Raw genomic sequence first — 20,551 nt, forward strand, 5'->3', positions numbered from 1 at the left:
AAGTGGCCCTGGGTCTGGGAGAGGCCAAGCGTCCCTGGGTCCGGGTGAGACCATGTGTCCCTGGATCCGGGTGAGGCCTCGTGCACCTAGGCCCGGGTGAGCCCAAGTGGCCCTGGGTCTGGGAGAGGCCAAGCGTCCCTGGGTCCGGGTGAGACCATGTGTCCCTGGATCCGGGTGAGGCCTCGTGCACCTAGGCCCGGGTGAGCCCAAGTGGCCCTGGGTCTGGGAGAGGCCAAGCGTCCCTGGGTCCGGGTGAGACCATGTGTCCCTGGATCCGGGTGAGGCCTCGTGCACCTAGGCCCGGGTGAGCCCAAGTGGCCCTGGGTCTGGGAGAGGCCAAGCGTCCCTGGGTCCGGGTGCGACCATGTGTCCCTGGATCCGGGTGAGGCCTCGTGCACCTAGGCCCGGGTGAGCCCAAGTGGCCCTGGGTCTGGGAGAGGCCAAGCGTCCCTGGGTCCGGGTGAGACCATGTGTCCCTGGATCCGGGTGAGGCCTCGTGCACCTAGGCCCGGGTGAGCCCAAGTGGCCCTGGGTCTGGGAGAGGCCAAGCGTCCCTGGGTCCGGGTGCGACCATGTGTCCCTGGATCCGGATGAGGCCTCGTGCACCTAGGCCCGGGTGAGCCCAAGTGGCCCTGGGTCTGGGAGAGGCCAAGCGTCCCTGGGTACGGGTGAAGCCAGATTCTGGGTCCGGGTGAGGCCGTGCGCCCCTGGATCCATCCGGGTGAGGCTGGGTCCCAGGCCCGGGTGAGACCACGTGCCCCTTGGGTATGGGTGAGGCCACGTGCCCCTTAGTCCGGGTGACGCCGTGCCCCTGGGTTCGGCCGAGACCAAACCAGAGGGAGTCGGACCTCCATTACCACCATTTGTCCACCATCCAGAGCTGAGGGGTCAGTGCTGACATGTACACATAAGGAACTACTGGACATTGAAATTGGGTCTCAAAAGAACTGTTGGTCCAGGGGGAAGCTCGCTACAGATTGATTCATTTGCCTGTCAGCATAACTATTATTGCTCGTCTCACATTCAGTTCTTATTAGTATATATCTAGTGACATATGATCTCGGGGAAATGATGAACAACATAGACTGAGGAACAAGAACAGAACCAGAAGCAAGGAGACATCGATTGGACTATCGGGCCTCAGAGGGAGGATAGGGGAGGGTAGGGGGAGGGTGGGGGGAGGGGGAGAGTTCAACCAAAGGACTTGTATGCATGCATATAAGCCTATCCAACGGTTAAGTTCAACAGGGGATTGGGGCATGCGTGGGGAGAGGGGTGGGATGGGAATGGGGGGATGAGGACAAATATGTGACACCTTAATCAATAAAGAAATTAAAAAAAAAAAAAAAAAAAAAAAAAATGCAGGGCCTTCTGGGAGCGACGCTGCAAGCTGACGTGCCTCACCGTGTGCCAGGTGCTCTGTCCCGGAGAGGGACCTGGTTCCGGGTTTGCTTGTGGCAGGGAGCAGGGGAAGGAGAGCCAGCAGGGAGGCTGCCCGGGGTGGCCGGGGGCCAGCTAGGGAGGACGGGGCCTGACGGACAGCCTGCAGGTGCCTGACCGGGCGGGGAGACGCTGTCCCAGACCCTGCAGTGAAGGCCTGCACTCACGCGGTGGGTGGTGACGGGTGTGCACTGGGAGACAGCCCCGTCCTGGGCCCCAGCAGGGAGGCTGGCCACGCCCGCAGACGGTCGGTAGTCCACCTCCACCAGGAAGCCTGCCTGCCCTGCCACCTCCCCCTCACGCGGCTCTGCCTCCCACAGCTGGGGAAGCAGGGTTCTAATACCTTTAGAATTGTAAACTTTTAAAATTTGTCCAGGCTCCAGCTTCTCTCCTGGGTCCCCCTGTGCCACCCCTCCCCTGCCCTCCCACCCCCCCCCCCCCATTCTGTCCCACGTCCTGCCCTGGGGCAGACTCATGCTCATGGAGCAACCTGTGGCCACAGGCCGCGTGTCCTGGGGAGGGGACAGAGTGGCCTGGCCGGGGACGGACTCGGGTCCCGATGCCTGGATGTGAGTGAAGGGCACTGCCCGCCTGGCCGGTGCTTGGTCTCTCTTGCTTTGCATTTGTGCTCTTCCTTTCTACCACATTTTTGGCTTTTTTCTGTGAGTCTCATTAAAGCCAGGAAGTGTGCTTCCTTCCTGCTTCAACTGGGCTCCCTGAGGACAGGGCCGTGTCCCCTCAGACTGGGGCTCCCTGAGGACAGGGCCGTGTCCCCTCAGACTGGGGCTCCCTGAGGACAGGCTGTGTCCCCCTCAGACTGGGGCTCCCTGAGGACAGGGCCGTGTCCCCCTCAGACTGGGGCTCCCTGAGGACAGGGCTGTGTCCCCCTCAGACTGGGGCTCCCTGAGGACAGGGCCGTGTCCCCCTCAGACTGGGGCTCCCTGAGGACAGGGCTGTGTCCCCCTCAGACTGGGGCTCCCTGAGGACAGGGCTGTGTCCCCCTCAGACTGGGGCTCCCTGAGGACAGGGCCATGTCTCTCGCTTCCTCTTAGCCCCTCCCCGCCCACTGGGTGTCCAGGCCTGCTCTGCTCACGAAGTGTTGGGGGGAGGTGGGCCCTGAGCCTGCGGATCAGAAGCCACAGCAGGTGGCTGTGGGCTGCCAGGACCACTGAGGTCACAGCAGCCCTGGGAGCAGTGTGACTGAGGCGGAGACGGGGCCTGGCAGCGGCTGGAGTCGGCTCCTCTCAGGCGAGGCTTCCTGATCGCCCTGCAGCTCAGCCAGGAGGAGGGGCTGAGGGCGGCGGCGGCCCCACCTTCGTGACCGCCTCCCCTGTCCCTGGGCCAGGTGGGCACATGGCAGGGCAGGAGCCAGGTGTGTGGGCGTCTGTGTGGGTTTGTGTGTGAGGTGTTACTAACTCCCAGAGGCCAGTCCTGGGGGCGTGGGGAGCCCGGGGTGCGGAGGACGAGAGGCCCGGGGCAGCGGCCGAGGCTCAGCCCCATGTCCCGCCCAGTGCTGCAGGGCCACGTGTACCGCTTCTGCACGGCCGACGGCCTGTGGCTGCACCAGGTCAACTCCAGCCTGCCCTGGCGGGACCTGTCGGAGTGCGAGGAGTCCAAGCGCGGGGACAGGGTGAGCTGAAGATGGGGCTCCGAGCCAGCGAGGGGTGGCAGGTCCCAGCGTCAGTGGAGCAGGGCCCTGGGCCCTGGGGGGGGGGGGGGGGGGGGCGCGGGCCCTGGTCATCTCCTCCATCGCTCCGGGTGGGAGCTTTGCACACCATGCTTTCTGGGCAGAGGAGGTGCGTGTTCACCTCTGGCCTGGGACCAGGGTCCTGGGATCTGGAGACCATCTCCCCGGCTTATTCTCTTTCTTCGTTCTGGGGGCCCCACGGTCCCATGGGAAGGAGGGGTGTGGGAGGGACGTCCTGGGGCATCCCATGTCCGCGTGTCCCTGTGTGCACACAGAGCTCCCCGGAGGACCAGCTCCTGTCCCTCTACATCGTCTACACGGTGGGCTACGGGCTCTCCTTCTCCGCCCTGGTCATCGCCTCCGCCATCCTCCTGGGCTTCAGGTAAGAGGCCGGCCCGAGGCACTGCCGCGTCCTAACTCCTGTCTGGAGGCGGGGACACCAAACCAAAACCGCAGGCAGCAGGTCCCTCCCCTAAGAGGTCTCCAGAGAGCCCACCCCATCGAATGGGAGGCTGAAAACGGCTCTGACGCTGTGTGCTGCGTCTGATCTCTGCTACATAAACGTGTGCATGTCATACTGCAAAGAAGGGAACGCAAACGCCACATGTCCACACACGAGGCACCCGCACCCCTTCACCGTGGGCTGAGATGAGGGGACATGCTCTTAGGGCGTGTGTGTGACTCAGCTAGTCAGGGCTGAGCATGGTTCCAGGCATACCTCCGGTTCAGAGGGCCTGCTCTCTTCAGCGCTCATCAGCCACCCCAGGGAAAGGTTTCCCTAGAGGAGCCATTCCTTCCGGAGTACCAGCTTCTTCCCACGCCCTCGACGCTGGCCAGGGGTGGGCCGGGGGGCTGGTGTCGAGGGCAGGAGGGAGTCCGAGGGCGGGGAGCTCAGGACACCTGTCAGCAGGAACCAGGAACACATTCCTCCTATGTCCCCTGGTACCTGGCACAGTCGGTGCTGAGCACACAGTCAGTGCTCAATAGATGCATTCGCTCAAGGAATTAATTTTACTATGAAGTATTTCAGTGGTTTGGAGATACAGTGGCTGATCCTGGGGTCACCCATGCACGCACCGTCCAGTCTAAGAACCACAGTTTCGCTCCCCAGGACAGCACTTAGTCCCTGTCCCCTCAGAGGGCTGCTTATAATTCCCACGTCTCTCTCTAGAAGACTCTCACTGCTTTTGTAAGCCTCTGTAAAAATATATAGCCCGAATATCGCATGCTTTAGACGACATGCTGGCCATCGATTCTTCCGCAATGTTATTTTGGGCCTGACAATGTTTTGGGGAGATTCATTTCCGTTGAAACAGGTAATTCTTCATTCCTTTTAACGGTCGCTGTGTACCACATTGTGTGACACAGCACAGTTCATTTATCGCTTGTCCTCTTAGTGGGCACTTGAAGTTTTCCTCTCCTGGATTATAAACCTTGCTACAGTGAACGCTCTTACCTGTGACCCCTTGTGCATTTCTCGGAGGGCACATACCTCCGCGTACAGTCGCCTGATCGGAACAGCGCGTGCTGTTGCACATTTATCAGGTGTGGTTACGTTGCTTCCAAAGTGATCCCACCAGTTTGCCTTCTCACCAGGAATAAATGAGAGTTCCCTTCCCTTCATATCCTCACCACTATTTAGTATTTTCAGGCTTAATTGTTGCTAATCTAAAGTGTCTGAAATATCTCATTGTGATTTTAATGCGCATATCTCTGATTCCCAGAGAGAGCAACGTTTTTTATGTTTGATTCTGTGAATTGCTTGCTCGTAGAATCGCTTACTTTTTATTGGCTTATTTGGCTTCTTCGTTTTTATCTTAGGCATTCATTACATATTCTGGATACCAATGCAGGAAATGTCTTCTCTTAAGTCTGTGGCTTATTTATTTATTTTTTCACTCACTCTGGTGCCTTTTATGCACAGAAGATATCAATTTTAATGGAATGAAATATATTAATTTTTCTGTTTTTATTGATAAACAAAATTCGTCAATAGATAAAAAATAATTTTGTCAATTGATTTAAAATGTATCGTTTTTTCCCAAAGACCAAATTTTGTATGTTCTTGCTTGAGAAATCTTCCCTTATCTCCTGGGGTCATGAGTTTTGCTCATTCCTTATGGTTCTTTGATGTGCCTGGAATTTGTTTTTGTCTCTGATGGAAATAAAGGTGAATTTACTTTCCCATGTATACATTTAGTTAATTATCTCAGGACCTTTTACTGCCAGTCACCCTCCCCCCTCGGTTGCAATGCCTACCCTGCCAGGCAGCAAGGGCCACCGGTGGCTGGGCTGGTTTCTGTCATATTGGTTGGTCTCTTCATTTGTCCTTTGGCAAAAGCCTGGTGCCTTCGCTGCTATATATTCATTAAAAGTCTCTGTTCACTTGCAGCAAGGGCCCCTACTGTGTGGTCTGGACTAATCTCAGTCCTCACCTCTTCTTTATACATTTTTAAATTTCATTTTTAAAAACCAACACTGTTGGAATTTTTGTTGTAGCTATATTGATATTATCAATTAATATGGGGAGAACTGACATCTTTAAGAGAGTGAGTCTCTCTGTGAATGTGGTATTGGTATAGCTTCAATTAATTTAAATCTTCTTTAATCATTTTAGCAAGTTTTATTCTTCCTAGAAATCTTGCCCATGTTATGTTACGCTTATTTCTAGGTAGTCAATTAAAAGTATTATAAATGAATTTTTAAAATTTACTTTTTCATTGTTTGTTGCTGATGTATATGAACCTACATATCACCTTGCTGAACTCTCTTACTAGTTCTAATAATTTATGTGTCAAGTGTCTTGGATTTTCTATGAAGATAATCTATCACCTATAAATAATAACAATTTTTTTCCTTTATTCTCAAATCTATTTTTTTTAAATCCTCACCTGAGGATATGTTTTTGCTGATTTTAGAGAGAGAGGAAGGGAGAGAGAGAAACATTGGTTGGTTGCCTCCAGAGATCAAACCTGAAACCCAGGTATGTGCCCTGACTTGGAATCCAATCCATGACCCTTCAGTGCATGGGATGATGCCTCAACCAACTGAGCCACACTAACCAAGGCTTTCCTAATTCTAACACACTCTTTCCTTTTCTTATTATAGTGGCTAGGGTCTGTCACACAATGTGAATAGATGTGATGATAGCTTCTTATGTCCAGACCAGAGGCCCGGTGCACAAAATTTGTGCACGGGGAGTGGGGGGGCGGGTTGTCCCTCAGCCAAGCCTGCACCCTCTCCAATCTGGGACATCCCTCTCACAATCCAGGACTGCTGGCTCCCAACCACTCGCTTGCCTGCCTGCCTGATTGCCCCTAACCACTTCTGCCTGCCAGCCTGATCACCCCCTAACCACTCCCCTGCCAGCCTCATTGACACCTAACTGCTCCCCTGCCAGCCTGATTGCCTCTAAGTGCCCTCCCCTGCCAGCCTGGTTGCCCCTTACTGTCTTCCCTTGCAGGCCTGGTCAACCCCAACTGCCCTCCCCTCAGGCCCGGTCACCCCTAATTATCCTCCCCTATAGGCCTGATCCTTGCAGGCCTGGTCCCTCCCAACTGCCCTCCCCTGCTGGCCTGATCACCCACAACTGCCCTCCCTTGCAGGCCTGGTCCCTCCCAACTGCCCTCCCCTGCTGGCCATCTTGTGGTGGCCATCCTGTGTCCACATGGGGGCAGCCATCTTGTGTTGGAGTGATGGTCAATTTGCATGTTACTCTTTTATTAGATAGGATGATCCTTATTTTTTTCTGATTTTAAAGGGAATACTTCTAAAGTTTCTCAGTTAAGAGTGATGTTTGCTCCTGGTTTGGGTAGATAGCCCTTATCATGTTAAGAAATGCCCTCATATTTCCAGTCTGTAAAACATTTTTACATTAAAGGATATTGAAATTGTATCCAATACTTTTGGAATCCTTCCCGCGTGCCCTGTACAGCAGCTCCGAGGCAGGTAAGGAGGGTCCTGCCAGCAAGAAGCCAAGTCCCCATTGGGGGAACTGGTCCTCGCACCTTCACCACTTGGGCCGCACATGACTTTGTAGCAAAGAAGATGCCACAGAAAGAGGACAGAATGTGGGTGGGGGTGGGGGTGCAGTGACCACACAACCGAAGGCTTATGGAGAGGCCGGACTCGAATGAAGCAAAAGGATTGTCATGGTTGTGGGGAGACGGGCATTCTCAGAGGAGGACAGGAGCACAGCCCCCGAGCCGAAGCATGCCCGGGTGTGCTAGCCTGAGAGCCGGGGGCTGCGGGCCGTCTTGCCAGAGGGCCCTGCTTTCTCTCCCAGACACCTGCACTGCACCCGGAACTACATCCACCTGAACCTGTTTGTGTCCTTCATCCTCCGAGCACTGTCCGTCTTTGTCAAGGACGCGGCCCTCAAGTGGATGTACAGCACGGCTGCCCCGCAGCACCAGTGGGACGGGCTCCTCTCCTACCAGGTGCGTGGTGTGTCCGGGAAGGGCCTGGGGAGGGGCGGGCAGACGGTGGAGACGGTGTCCCCCACCCACCCAGGCCTGGCACAGAGAAAGGCAAGGGCTGCCCAGACCTGGTCCTCAGGGAGCCCCCAGTCTGATGGGAGAGGCAGTCCATCGTGGCCCCCCCCCCCCAAGGAGACACGGCCCCTGCCCTTAGGGAGTTCTCAGTCTGACACGGGGGAGGGGTCAAGAGAGGCAGGGGCCAGAGCTGTTGTCCCCCCGGGCCCCTTCCTCTGCCCACAGGACTCCCTGAGCTGCCGCCTGGTGTTCCTGCTCATGCAGTACTGCGTGGCGGCCAATTACTACTGGCTCCTGGTGGAGGGCGTGTACCTGTACACGCTGCTGGCTCTCTCCGTCTTCTCCGAGCAGCGCATCTTCCGGCTCTACCTGACCATAGGCTGGGGTAAGGCACCGCCGGCCATCACTTCCCCAACCCTACCTGTGGCACGGGGCTGGGGAGGGGGAAGGAGGGTGGGGGATGGGGCTCCCCCCCTCCCCTGAAGCCGCCTTGGTGCTCAGAGCACACTGCTGGGCTGGGGCAGGGCTCCCTGGGTAGCTCTCTCCTGGGAACAGGCCTTGCTGCCCATGGGGTTAGGGCTACCCTCCCCCTTTTCATAATTCTCCCCTTTAATGGAAGCCAGATCCCCTGCATACGCCACAGCCCTGCACCGCCCTCAAATAACCCTGCCCCTAAGGCCCACGGGACGGAGCCCACACCCTGGGCAGCGAGGCCGGGAGGGAGAGGGAGATCCTGGGCCTCAGTGGGGGTCACTGGGTGAGCAGAGGGCTGTGGCTCTGTCACACGATGGGGGCGAGGGGGTCAGAGGAGGGCAGGGGTCGCGGAAGCCAGCTGAGGAAGGTGGACCGCAGATGCGCCTGGAGCCCAGCCGGAAATGTTCTGGCCAAAAAAGTTTGCTGAGAACCACTGTGTCTTTTTTTTTTGCTGGAACATTTCTGGTTGTGCTTCTGCCTCTCGCCACGTGGGATCCCGATGAGGAAGGGGTGGGTGGGGAAGGGGCTGGGACCCCAGCAGCAACAGCAGCCCCCAGCCCCCACTCACCACCGGAAAACAGGTGCAGGAGAATTGCTCCGGGGGCCCACGGGGATGCAGCGGAGGCCCTGCCGCCTGGCCTCCCTGGCCTGCGGGTCCCTGGCCCCTGCCCACACCACAGGGCCCCCTCCACCGGAGCGGCGTCCATCCGTCCACTCCTCCCTCCCTTCACTCGCCCGCCTCAAGCTGCTCTGACTGCTGCCCCGACTCCCAGGGACTTCCACTCAGTCACGGCCACGCTCCTTCTCGAAGGCCCGTCCATGCTGCCTCCTGCCCCTGGGCCTTTGCAAGGCTGCCCGGTCCAGCCCACCCCTCAGGAGGCCACGCAGGTTGGCTGCCACCTGGCTCTGTGCTCTCTCTCCCACACCCCCTGCTTCTTGACGGCGTCCCTCAGCCACTCGGCTCCGTGTGGCCCAGTGTAGAAGAGTGCCTCTAAGGGGGGAATAGTGGGGTCAGTGTATCGAGGGCACCGAGGTGCAGATGGGGCAGGGCCTTGTGGGCAGGGTCTCACAGATGGGGCAGGGCCTCATGGGCAGGGCCAGCCCTGGTACAGCCTCCTGAGTCCCATGCTCTGGGCCCCGCCTGTCCTGCCCGGCTCTCCAGCCGGCACTGTATCGCCTCCAGTCCCCTCTGTGGAATATGCTCAGGCCTCTGCACAGGTGGCCTGGGCCTGGACTCTGCGTTCAGCTTCCTGCTCCTACCTCCCCCCCACCCCCCAAGGCTCAGCCCCTCCCTGCCCTCCGAGGCCTCTTTATCCCACTAGGGCAGTCAGGCACGGCAGCTGGAGAGCCTGTGGAGAGCTAGGGTGGGCCAGTGCGGAGAGCTCTGTCCTCAGGGAGGGGCTGGTGATGTCCATTCTGGGAAATAGCATCAGCACTGGGAGTGCCCGTCACCATGGCGACCTGTGGACAGGAACAATCAAAGGGACGTTGTGGTGTGTGCAGAGGAGGGGGTGATTGGTGGAGGGTTGGTGGGGACACACCGTGCCCTGAGGTCTCAAGTGGGGAATGGGGGAGGGGTGCCAGTCTTTCCACCACCTCACTCCCCAGCTCAGGGCTCAGGGTCTGAGGGGCATAAGGGCCGGACCGCCTCCCCAGTCAGAGCATCCTCTTCTTGAGGAATTGCGATATGGAGATACAGAGAAAGAGAGACAGAGGGACAAAGGCAGGAGGTCAGAGAGAGTCACAGAGAGCCAAGCGCCCACTGTGATGCCAGGAGGCCTGGCCCCGTGGGCAGGCTTGGGCAGCAACGAGCAGCTTCTTGTGTGAGCAGAAGAACGAAAGTGGGGACTCCAGCACAGCGGAGGGTTCCCAGAAGCCATGTCCATGGGCGGCCGGGCACTCCTAACCCCCAACCCCCAGGAGGCTGCGCAGGAGGAAGGCAAGTGTGGACGAGGGCCCATTACTTCTTGGAGCTGGTTCTGTCTTCATTCCAGCTTTCTCTGCAGGCAGTCTTGTTGACTTTCTAAATGGGAGAAAGATGAAGCCAGCAGGGAGTGTGCAATGTTTGCATGCGGCGGAGCTGTGCCTGTTTTTAGAAAGGCTTTGTTAAGGAGATGCTGATGAATGAATGAAGCCCCATGTCTGGTATCATGCGTGAGTCCCAGTCTGGAGTGGGGTCTCTGAGAAAAAGAACAGCATGTGGCCGGGGTGCCCAAGAAGGGCTCTTGGAGTTGACATGTTCTTGCCTGGAGAGCTTCCCTTCTCTAAATGCTATACTGACTCCCTCATCGTCCATCCATCCATCCATCCATCCATCCATCCATCCCTCCATCCCTCCATCCATCCATCCCTCCATCCATCCATCCCTCCATCCCTCCATCCCTCCATCCCTCCCTCCATCCCTCCATCCATCCATCCATCCATCCATCCATCCCTCCATCCCTCCATCCCTCCATCCCTCCATCCCTCCATCCCTCCATCCCTCCATCCCTCTATCCCTCCATCCCTCCATCCCTCCATCCCTCCATCCATCACTCCATCCCTCCATCCATCCCTCCATCCATCCCCTTCTCCCTGAGCATCTTCTGTGCTGGGGCCTTTGGGGGCATCTGCGCCTCGTCTGGTCTCATGAAAGCCTGTTACTAAAGCATCATGGATGCTGAGAGGTCTGTTGTGTTCAAATAAATGGCCAAGAGGAAGCTATCTGAGGAAGCTGCCTGTCTGCAGCTCCACGCACAGCCGCTACAGACATGCGAGCTGCTCGGCAGCTGCTGTTGAGTGGACAGCACATGTTGAGGACCTGGATGACGGTGGCAGGAAAGGCTGTGAAGTGTGCTCCTGGGGGAGACCCCCCCAAAGCCACACATGCAGACACATGGACCCCCACACACACACACAGCTGTGTCCACACACCTTAATATGCACCCTGTTACCTATCTCAGACACCACATCTCCAGCCCTGAGAAGGGCGCCCATAGAGACAGACATGGAGGGGGTTAGTGTAGAAGCCACTGAGGGGACTGGCGCGAGCGTGGGATTGCAGTCCCCCCTGAGCCTCCTGAGCCGATCCCTCTCCATCTGTCCCGTGAGGATGGACAGTCTGTAAGTCAGCACACACACACTGAGCTCTCGGTGAGCTGAGCGCAGGCTCTGGGAGTGAGGGAGGCCCTCGCTGGAAACCAATTGCATTCGTTGCCATTCGCTGCAAACAAATGACCCCACAACTTAGCTGCTTAAAACAATTGTTACCTCCAAGTTTCTGTGGTCAGGAATCTGGTTCACCTTAGCTGGCCTCTGGCTCAGGGTCTCTGACAGATGCAATCCAGCTGTCAATCAGGGCAGCTGTCATCTCCAGGCTGAGCCGGGATTGGAGAATCCACTGCCAAGCTCACGCGTGAGGCTGAGGGCAGGGAGCGGAGGGCCTTGCTGGGTGCAGGGTGGAGGCGGCATTCCCTGCCACAGGGGCCTCTGCCCTGGCTAAGTGTCCTCATGACATGGCAACACGTGACCTCACTGAGCGAGAAAGCCCACGACAAGCCTTTTCTAACCTTTTACGACGGTGTTTTATAACCTGATCTACGAAGAGTCACGCCATCACTTCTGCTGTACATCCATTGTCACCCAGCCCAGCCCTGGTACAAGCCGGACTACGCCAGGGTGTGGGTGCCAGGAGGTGGGGACCTCTGGAGGCCCTGGTGGGGCCTGCCCCCACCGTCAGGTCTCAGCCGAGTAGAAGGCGCGGTTGCAGTTCTCATGGCTGTGGGCCCCGGTGCCGTTAGTTGGGCTGCCGGCATCGAGGTCCCGTTCCCGCCCCAGGCTCCCCCCCGGCGCCTCGCAGGTGTGCATGGTCAGGGAACAGGCGTCTGGCGGGGCGTCCGGTGCCTGAAGAAATGGACTGAGATGGGCGTGTGGGCTGAGGCCGTGGGGGAAGCGCATCAGAGGTCTGGCCTGTTCCCACCTCATGCAGCATGTTCTCGCCCTCCGTGGCCCTCTCTGGGGAAGGCTGAGGTGTCGGTGGGCGTGGCTCCACCGCCTGTTCTTCATGCACCCAGACCAGCCTCGTCCCACACCTTCTGGAAAGTGTGGTTTGGGCCAGGCACGGAGAGGGGCTCAGGAGGGGGAGGCCAGGAAGGAGAGGCTGCTGGGAGTGCGTGCGGTGGCCCCAGCCTGCCAGCCCCTCTCCCCTCTCTCTCCCTCTGCTCTCAGGCGTTCCCTTGCTGTTTGTCATCCCCTGGGGCATTGTCAAGTACCTCTATGAGGACGAGGGGTGAGTGTCCTGCTCCTCGGGGTGAGTGTGCTGACGTCCCTGTCCCCAAACCCCGTGTGGTTCCTTCGCTCCTGGGCCCTGCGGCTGGGACCTGTCGGGAGGATACACTGAGGGACCAGGGCTGAATTTATGACTGGTTCTCTCCTGCCCCGTCCACCCTCCGTGGGATTGTATGAGGACGAATGGTGCGGGGCCTGTGGGGAGCGTGGCGCCCCCTCCACGTTCTGTAAGAACTGAATGAAGTGTTTGTTGCTTTGTGTACGGTGCTGGGTGCACACATGCCTGTGTTCATGGGCTCACGTATGTCCATGTGTTTAGGGCTGTGTGTGGCGGGAGGCCTTTGTGTGGCTCTGTGTCCCCTGGATGCCCGGTGCACTTGGGTGCCCTGTGCCTGCGCTGTGCCGGGGTCTGGGCCCCATTGGGTGCCTGTGTGTCTCCCCTCTCCAGCTGCTGGACCAGGAACTTGAACATGAATTACTGGCTCATTATCCGGCTGCCCATTCTCTTCGCCATTGGGGTGAGTGGCGGCGTGGGGGTGGCCTGGGTGTGCTGCGGAGGACTGGGGAAGTGTGTCGTGAGAAGGCCTCCGGCCACCCTCCCGTCTGCCCTGCAGGTGAACTTCCTCATCTTTGTCCGGGTCATCTGCATCGTGGTGTCCAAGCTGAAAGCCAACCTCATGTGCAAGGCGGACATCAAGTGCAGGTGCGTGACCGCCGGCTCTGCCGGACGCCCTCAGCCTTCCTTCCGGAGCTCCCGGGTGCCCAGCTTAAGCCTGCATGACCTTCTCCCACCTGGACCTCACCTGGGACCCACGCCTTGCCCTCCTCCCTATATCTGGGCAGCTCCTGGGCTCGGGGGGTGGGGGTGGGGGGTTGGCCGCTACCTCCTTCCCTCCAAGCAGCCTGTCCCAGGGTATTGGGGTGGGAGGGTGACTGACCCAGAGGCCAGGCCTTGGTGGAGGTTTAGGGCACAGAAGGGGAGAAGGGTTCATGGGAGAGGCCCAGAATGACATCTCCATCCCCCCACACCCTCCCGCTCAGACTTGCCAAGTCCACATTGACGCTCATCCCCCTGCTGGGCACCCATGAGGTCATCTTTGCCTTCGTGATGGACGAGCACGCCCAGGGGACCCTGCGCTTCGTCAAGCTGCTCACAGAGCTCTCCTTCACCTCCTTCCAGGTGACCATGGCTGGGGCCCTTCCCTGCAAAGTGCTAGAGTGAGCGTGGGGCAGGGCCAGCCGGTAGCAGGCAGACAGGCAGCGAGGCCTCGAGGAGAGTGGTCCTTGCCCAGGTTATGTGGTTGAAGCCGAGCCTGAGCTGGAATCCCAGGTGCCCCGATGTCCAGGCCAGTCTTTTCTGTAAGCACATTGACAAGAGCCTTCCCAGATGTAGCCGTGGGCACCCAGCCACGAATTGATCTTCTCCACTAGTATTAGAAGATGCTGCTTCGGGGGTGCGAGTGTCAATGGGGGTGTAGGAACATAAGAAACTGGTCCCAGCCTCTCAGGAAGCTTATGGGATGGCCATGAGCATACGGGCCTGTGTGTTCACTTGCACACACACTCACATCATACACTCACACGTGCATGCACACATACACATTCACATGCATACAGTCACACACAGACACATGCACACATGTGCACACATACTCACATGCATACACATGCATGCACACACAGAGACACACAGCACACAGAGAGATACGCATGCACAGATGTGCACGCATACTCACATACACACATATTCACATACACACAGACACACGTGCACACATACTCATATGCACACACTCGCACATGCATGCACACAGAGAGACACACAGACACACACATGTGCACAATACTCATATTCACACATTCACATGCACAAAGTCACACACAAACACACATGCACACCTGTGCACACATACTCACATGCATGCAAACACACATGCACACACATGCATGCATCACACACATGCATGCACACACAGAGAGACATGTACACACACATGCGCACACATATTCACGCACACAGATCGGAGTTCTGGAGCACGTGTCTCCTGAGTGAACATGGGGCTGAGCCGAGGAAATCCGCGCGGTCAGAGGTCCCTCCTTTCTGGGGCCCATTGTCCTCTAAGGGAGATGGAAGGGCTCCCGGAGCATCTGGGCAAGAGGACTTCTTGTCCCTCCAGAAAGGAGAGGAGAGGAGCCCCCCGGCTCTGGGCTTCCCAGTCTGAGCAGGGAAAGCTGGGGCAGGAGCCCCATGGAGCTGGGGACCAGGGCCATCTGCAGGACGCGGGCATCCCCCCTGCGCCCCGCCTCTCCCTCCTGCCGCCTCCTCCCACCTCCTCCCTGCTGACGCGCCTCTCGTTTCCAGGGGCTGATGGTGGCTATCCTGTACTGCTTTGTCAACAACGAGGTAAGGCCTGAGGAGGGGCGTGGGCACCCTGCTAGGCTGCCACCCTCGGTGTTCTGGAGCTGTTCAGTGGGGACCCCCACAGTCTTCCAACTCAGACCCCTACTTAGCAAACCCAGTTTTCTATGTGCAGGTCCCTCTCTCTCTCTCTCTCTCTCTCTCTCTCTCTCTCTCACTCACACACACACACACACACACACGCAGGCTTACCTAACCATCTGTGAGTTTGGGGAACACCCAGCCTCATGGTAAGGGAGTCCTGAGTGAACAGGTGGTGAGACTGTTACAAGGTGACTCAACAGATGTGTCCACGGCCCAGACTTGGGGCTTTAATAATCACTGTCTCCGTTAATTGTCACAGCCTCTTCCCCCAAGAAACCCCTGCTAGAACTCGGGTTTTGATATTCCCTGCTCCACGCATGAGAACACTGACGGTCAGAGACGAAGAAGCATGCAGGGCCAGGACACAATGAGTTCTGCTGGAGGAAGCCAGCTGCCCTTCGTGTGGGCAGGCCAGAGCCTGGCCACACGGGAGCTCCTCCGTGGCCTGCTGGCTGCTGGGCTGGGGGGAGGGCTTCTGGCTGACCCCACACCCTCTCCTGGAGACCCCATGGGACCACAGCCCTCCCCCTCTGGAGTGGCCAGCTCCTGGGAAGAGGGGCTGTCTGTGTCTGTGGGTGCCTGGGGGAGGCTGCTTGCTCCAAGGTACCCAGCTTGGTGCTAGAGCAGGAACACCCCAAGCCATCAAAGTGGAAATCACAAATCTCACAGCTCCCCCTGCTCCCACCTGACACACACACACACACACACACACACACACACACACACACACACACATCTCCAGGGGAGAAAACAAGTAATAGTCCCACAGGCAGCACAGGGCTGCCTGGGGAAGTTTCCACAAGAGGCCTGACCCTCAGAAGGTAGGCACCCCTCCCCACAGTCTGGGGGGAGACTGAGGCTCTGTTCACTGCATCCAGGTAACTGCAGGGGAGGGTTTGCCTCAGGGGGCCGGAGCTCAGGTGACCCAGGGACACTGTTCGTCCAAGACCCAGCCCTCCATGTGGCTTCTGTGTCGCTGAGTCCGGGGTCGGAGCTCAGAGATCTTAGAGTCTGCGCACTCATGCAAACTGCACTTTTGCTCTGGGTGTGGGGGACAAGGGGAGCAGCGGTGGGGACCTTGGAGTTCCAGGGATCTAGGAGAGGCTCAAAGAAGCAATGTGATGCAGCAGGAAGGATGGAGGATGTGGGCAATGGCATCAGATTTCTGCTCTGGTGCTGGCCCCATCGCTTAATGAGCTGTGTGACATTGGGTGAGCGACAGGCCCACTCTGAACCTCAGTTTCCTCGCCTACAAAAAGGAGGTAATAATGCTCACAGGGCGTGGGCTCGGATCTCTGAAGGAGAGGGAGACGCCTCCGGAGCACTTGCTGTGTATAAGGTGCTCGGGGGTTTTAATGAATCCCATCCTGTGTAGCAGATGTTATCTCCGTGTTACAGATGAGAAGATTTAGTCTGAGCAACGTGGAACGAACAGCCCCCATTCGGTGGCTAGAAGGTGGAAGAGCTCGCAGGCTATGGGAGGGAGCCTACGCAGGCGTCAGGGCTGCTGGGACTGGGGAGGTGGAGGCAGCACCAGGCAGAGGGTGCTCCCAGGGCAGGTCTCAGAGGGCTGGCCAGCCTCGTGGGGTGGGCCAGGCAAGGAGGGACGGCGGGTGTAGAGGACACTCAGAGGGGTGGCACTCCCTGCAGGAATGGCACAGCCAGAGGGGTGGTGTGCCACCTGGCCCAGAGCTCTGCTGCTTTATCTTCTGGGGACAGGGGCAGGGTGGCCGGTGTCCCCTCCCGTGTGTGCTCGGCAGGGGGGCGGAGGCCTGTGAGGAGAGAATGGGGCTCCTTGCGGCCACTTCTCACTCGATCCCCCAGTCCCACTCCCCACGTATCCCTCCCCTTTCCCCAGAGCCCTGCTGGCAGAGCCCCACACCTGCACGCACCTGTGCAATGGCTTCCCCACCACTTCTGTGGAGCGTCTCACCTGGACCCTGTCTCAGTCACTTCTCCTGATTCCGGTCTTAAAGCCCAGTCTCCCTGTCACCTCCCTCCTCGCCGGCCTCCCCAGCCCGGCTCAGCTGTGTACGGAGGGAGGGATGGGCACATACCCCCGCTCTGCTCTTGGCAAATAACTTGACCCCCGAATCACCAGATCCCTGCTGGCCTCTCCCGGGGGCTCTCCCAGGCTCCTGCCTTGGGGTCCAGGAGGCCCCAACCCAGGGCACCTGTAACCCTCGTTGAGCCCCTCGTGCCCTGTAGCTCCTGGCATGAGGACAGACCTGTCACCATCACTGGGCCACAAAGGCACCCGTGGCTCTTGGGCCGAGGCCTGTCCTCCAGGCCCAGGGTTGCCATGGCAATGCCAGGTACTTATGACCCGAAGAGAAAAGATGGCCCGGGCATTGGTCCTGTGTGGCTGCCTGGCACCTGCGGCCGATGGGCGGGGAGCAGGCCCAGGGAAGGGTGGCCTGGGTGGACTTGTGGCGGTTCCTGTTCTCCGACTCTGGAGCCTGAGTGCTGGTCCGGTTCTGACACTGCCTGGCTCTGTGGCCTGGCAGTCGCCTTGCCTCTCTCCCCAAGTGCAAATGGTGGTGAATGAGCTTTACCAGTTCACCCCAACCCCAGAGCCTGGCTCCATGCCCGGCCAGAGAGGCCATGGGAGGCAGGGATGGGGGTGAACTTAGGGGTGCAGTGCTGGAACAGGTCCACACTTGCGTCATTGTCCATGTGGCTCCATCGTAATAGCCCGGTATCTAGGAGCCCAACGTCAGGGGCTTATTCGTTACTCATTCATCCATTCGGCTCCTTTAAGAAACACTTATTGAGTACCGACTGTATGCCGGGCACGGTGTCAGGTTCAGGACAAGTGAGGTGAGGAAGGTGTGGTGCCAGCCCTCCCACCTGAGTTGGGGGGCGGGGGCAGAGACAAGTATGGCCGAGAGAGTCAGGGGAGGCAGGGCTGCGGCTAGGAGACTGGCTTTGGAGTCAGCCCCGATCAGTTCAAATCCTGGCTGAGACCCAGAGAAATATTTTCAAATAGATTTTTTAAATTGATTTCAGAGAGGAAGGGAGAGGGAGAGAGAAATAGAAACATTAATGATGAGAGAGAATCATTGGTCAGCTGCCTCCTGCATGTGCCCTAACGGGAATCGAACTGTGACCTCCTGGCTCAACCACTGAGCCAGGCCAGCCGGGCCCAGAGAAATACTTAAACACCATGCACCTCAGTTCCCTCGAAGGAGCTGTTCACAAGGTTGCTGTGAAATTTAACTAAAGTAATCCATGGAAAATGCTGCATGTAGTAGCTCCCAATAATCACTGCTTTGTAATGAGAGGGACCGCAGTGGAGGTTCCGGAAAAGTGCCGAGGGTGATGGGCACACTGGGGAGCCCTGGTCCCGCCTGGTTCCTGCTGGGGTCCAAGAGACCTCTTCAGTCCCTGGGGTGGCTGCCCATGGATGTGCCTCAGTTTACCATCTCTCCCCCCAAACCCCCAGTTAATGGCTCCTGCACAGAGGCCACCATTGTCTCAGATGTCCCCGTCCCAGCTGTGAGCACACGCTCCACAACACTCTGCTGGGCAGGGAGCTGGCGCGTGGCAGAGGCTACACGTGTCCACTCCCCCTCCCTCCGCACCCGGGCCTGGGCTCCACGGCGTGGCCTGGGGCACTGGGCCCGTCCTGGCAGGCAGGCCCCTGGCACCTCCTCTCCACTCAGTGCAGAAGACGTTCTCTTAAGGGGTGGCGAGCGGCCACACCAGGCATCAGTGGGCCCAGCTGGGTGGACGTCGGCCCTGCAGCAGCAGCGGGGGGAGGGGGGGGGTGTTTGTGCAGGGGCGGATGGGCATGGGCAGCGAGCTGCTTCCTCCAGCTGCTGGCAGCTGGCCAACTGGGTGGCTGGGGCCGGAAAGGGAGGAATCAGGCCGCGGACATCCGGTGTGGGGAGGCCTGGGTGCAAGGGTGGGCATAGGGGAAGTTCTGGGAAGCACTTATGGGAACGTCCCCAGAAGAGCCCTCCAGGCGCCCTGGGCTGGATGTGCAGGTCCCAGCAGCCCCTGGGGGGCCTGGGTCACCAGCGCATGGCCACGAGCCCGTGGCGACTCGGGGATCCGCAGTGTTAGCTGGAGTTGATCTCTGTGCCCACAACGTGGTCCCCAAGCACCAGGCCTCTTGAGAAGGCTTTTCCCAAGGGAGCCCGAGCCCCGAGCAGCAGGGTCCCGGTTGACTGGCCTCACCTGGCCGCACCCCTGGGGTCGGGACTGGTTCCTGGGTGGGATTAGTTCAAGCACAGGCAGCGAAGCCCTCATCCACGGCCCCCTCCTCACTGCTGCTCCCAGGTGCAGCCTCGCCTGTCCTTTCCTCCTCCCTCCCCTGAAGCCGGGGGGGGGGGGGGTGGTTCAGAAGGGCCTGGGGTGGGCACCGTGAGGCATGTGTCCCTCTCCTCTGTCGTCCAAGCTGAAAAGTCAGATTCACTCTCCTCTTCTTCTCCCTCTGGTCTCCCCGCGTTTCTCCCTCCCGTTCTCTTCCGTTAAATGATCCCGAGATGGATTGCAAAGGTGCTTGGTGAGTCAGAGTTTAGAGATGGACGGGACCGATTAAACCGTCAAGCCCATCTCTCTCCTGAGTTGAGGCGGAAAATAGGAGACAACAATAAACCATTTTATTGGGATATTAATTTAGGCGCCCGAAGGCCTTGACTTGTGTCTCTTGATGCAATGCAGTGGATGCTTCCCTTCCCTGCTAATGTAATCACGGCCGTCCTGTGGGCCGTCGGTTTGCGTGATGGCTTTTGCTCCCCTCCCTTTCCCACGGCAGGTCCAGCTGGAGTTCCGGAAGAGGTGGGAGCGCTGGCGGCTCGCGCGCCTGCACATGCAGCGGGACAGCAGCATGAAGCCCCTGCAGTGTCCCACCAGCAGCCTGAGCAGCGGGGGTGCGGCGGGGAGCAGCGTGTACACCGCCACCTGCCAGATCTCCTGCAGCTAAGCCTGCGGCACCCGCCCTCCCAGGTGGTGGAGACCCTCCCGGGGTGGGGCCGGGGAGGGGAGAGACAGCTGCTCTCAAACACCCTCTTCCCCCCCCGCCCCCCCGCCGCCCCGCCCGCTTCCCCTTCCCCAATCCATCAGACAGGCAAATGGGCAATGCCTCCGGGACGCGGACACATTTTCTCTGAAGAGAAGCAGCCTGCTAATTTGATCACTGTGGCGGGAAGAGAGGAGAAGCGATTGCTGCTAAAATGAGGATCTCTTCCCGTTAAGCCACAGGCCCCTGGGGTTCCCCCAGACAGCGCAGCAAATCAGCCCCAGATCAAACGTGAGGTCAATGGCTTATTAGTGGGACTGCGGCTGTCGGAGGAGGTGGTCCTGAGAGACGCGGACATAACCCCAGCCAGACGAGAGCTGGGTGATGCAGCCACTGCTGCAGCCTCGGGGTGGGTCCCCAGCCCGGCGGCCTCCTCGGTCAGGGGCGATGGGCACGTGTCCGGGTCACTGGTTCCCCTCCACTTGCCCCTCATCTTTCCACCAGCTTCTCTTTGCAGAGGTTTGTTGGGGCTGCAACCAGCTGCTGTTTCTAGAAATGGCTGTGGGTCACGTTGAGAAGATGCCTGCGGGTTTTCTTTGCTGGTGCCTGCTTCTCCTGGGCATCTCTCTGAGTTGCTTTGGTGCCTGCCCCCACCACGCCCAGGGAACCAGGCAGGCCCACTCCCGAGGAGCCCGGCCCTGTGCATGAGCCCCGAACTCTCT

The 20,551-nt window shown here is 58.8% G+C and overlaps 1 protein-coding gene across 1 annotated transcript in view; it reads left to right on the top strand.

Annotated features, from left to right (window-relative positions):
* The window catches only part of GLP1R (glucagon like peptide 1 receptor), a 34,387-nt gene extending 14,594 nt beyond the window's left edge, over nt 1-19,793 (top strand). Inside the window, exons 4-13 of the mRNA XM_054722297.1 lie at nt 2,952-3,070; nt 3,403-3,509; nt 7,413-7,566; nt 7,846-8,005; nt 12,301-12,361; nt 12,809-12,878; nt 12,975-13,063; nt 13,402-13,540; nt 14,723-14,764; nt 19,626-19,793. Coding sequence (XP_054578272.1) covers nt 2,952-3,070; nt 3,403-3,509; nt 7,413-7,566; nt 7,846-8,005; nt 12,301-12,361; nt 12,809-12,878; nt 12,975-13,063; nt 13,402-13,540; nt 14,723-14,764; nt 19,626-19,793 — 1,109 coding nt within the window. The remainder of the gene's footprint in view (nt 1-2,951; nt 3,071-3,402; nt 3,510-7,412; nt 7,567-7,845; nt 8,006-12,300; nt 12,362-12,808; nt 12,879-12,974; nt 13,064-13,401; nt 13,541-14,722; nt 14,765-19,625) is intronic.
* The last annotated feature ends 758 nt before the right edge of the window (nt 19,794-20,551 follow it).

Source organism: Eptesicus fuscus, chromosome 10, assembly GCF_027574615.1.
Source record: "Eptesicus fuscus isolate TK198812 chromosome 10, DD_ASM_mEF_20220401, whole genome shotgun sequence".
In the NCBI taxonomy this organism is placed as follows: Eukaryota; Metazoa; Chordata; class Mammalia; order Chiroptera; family Vespertilionidae; genus Eptesicus; species Eptesicus fuscus.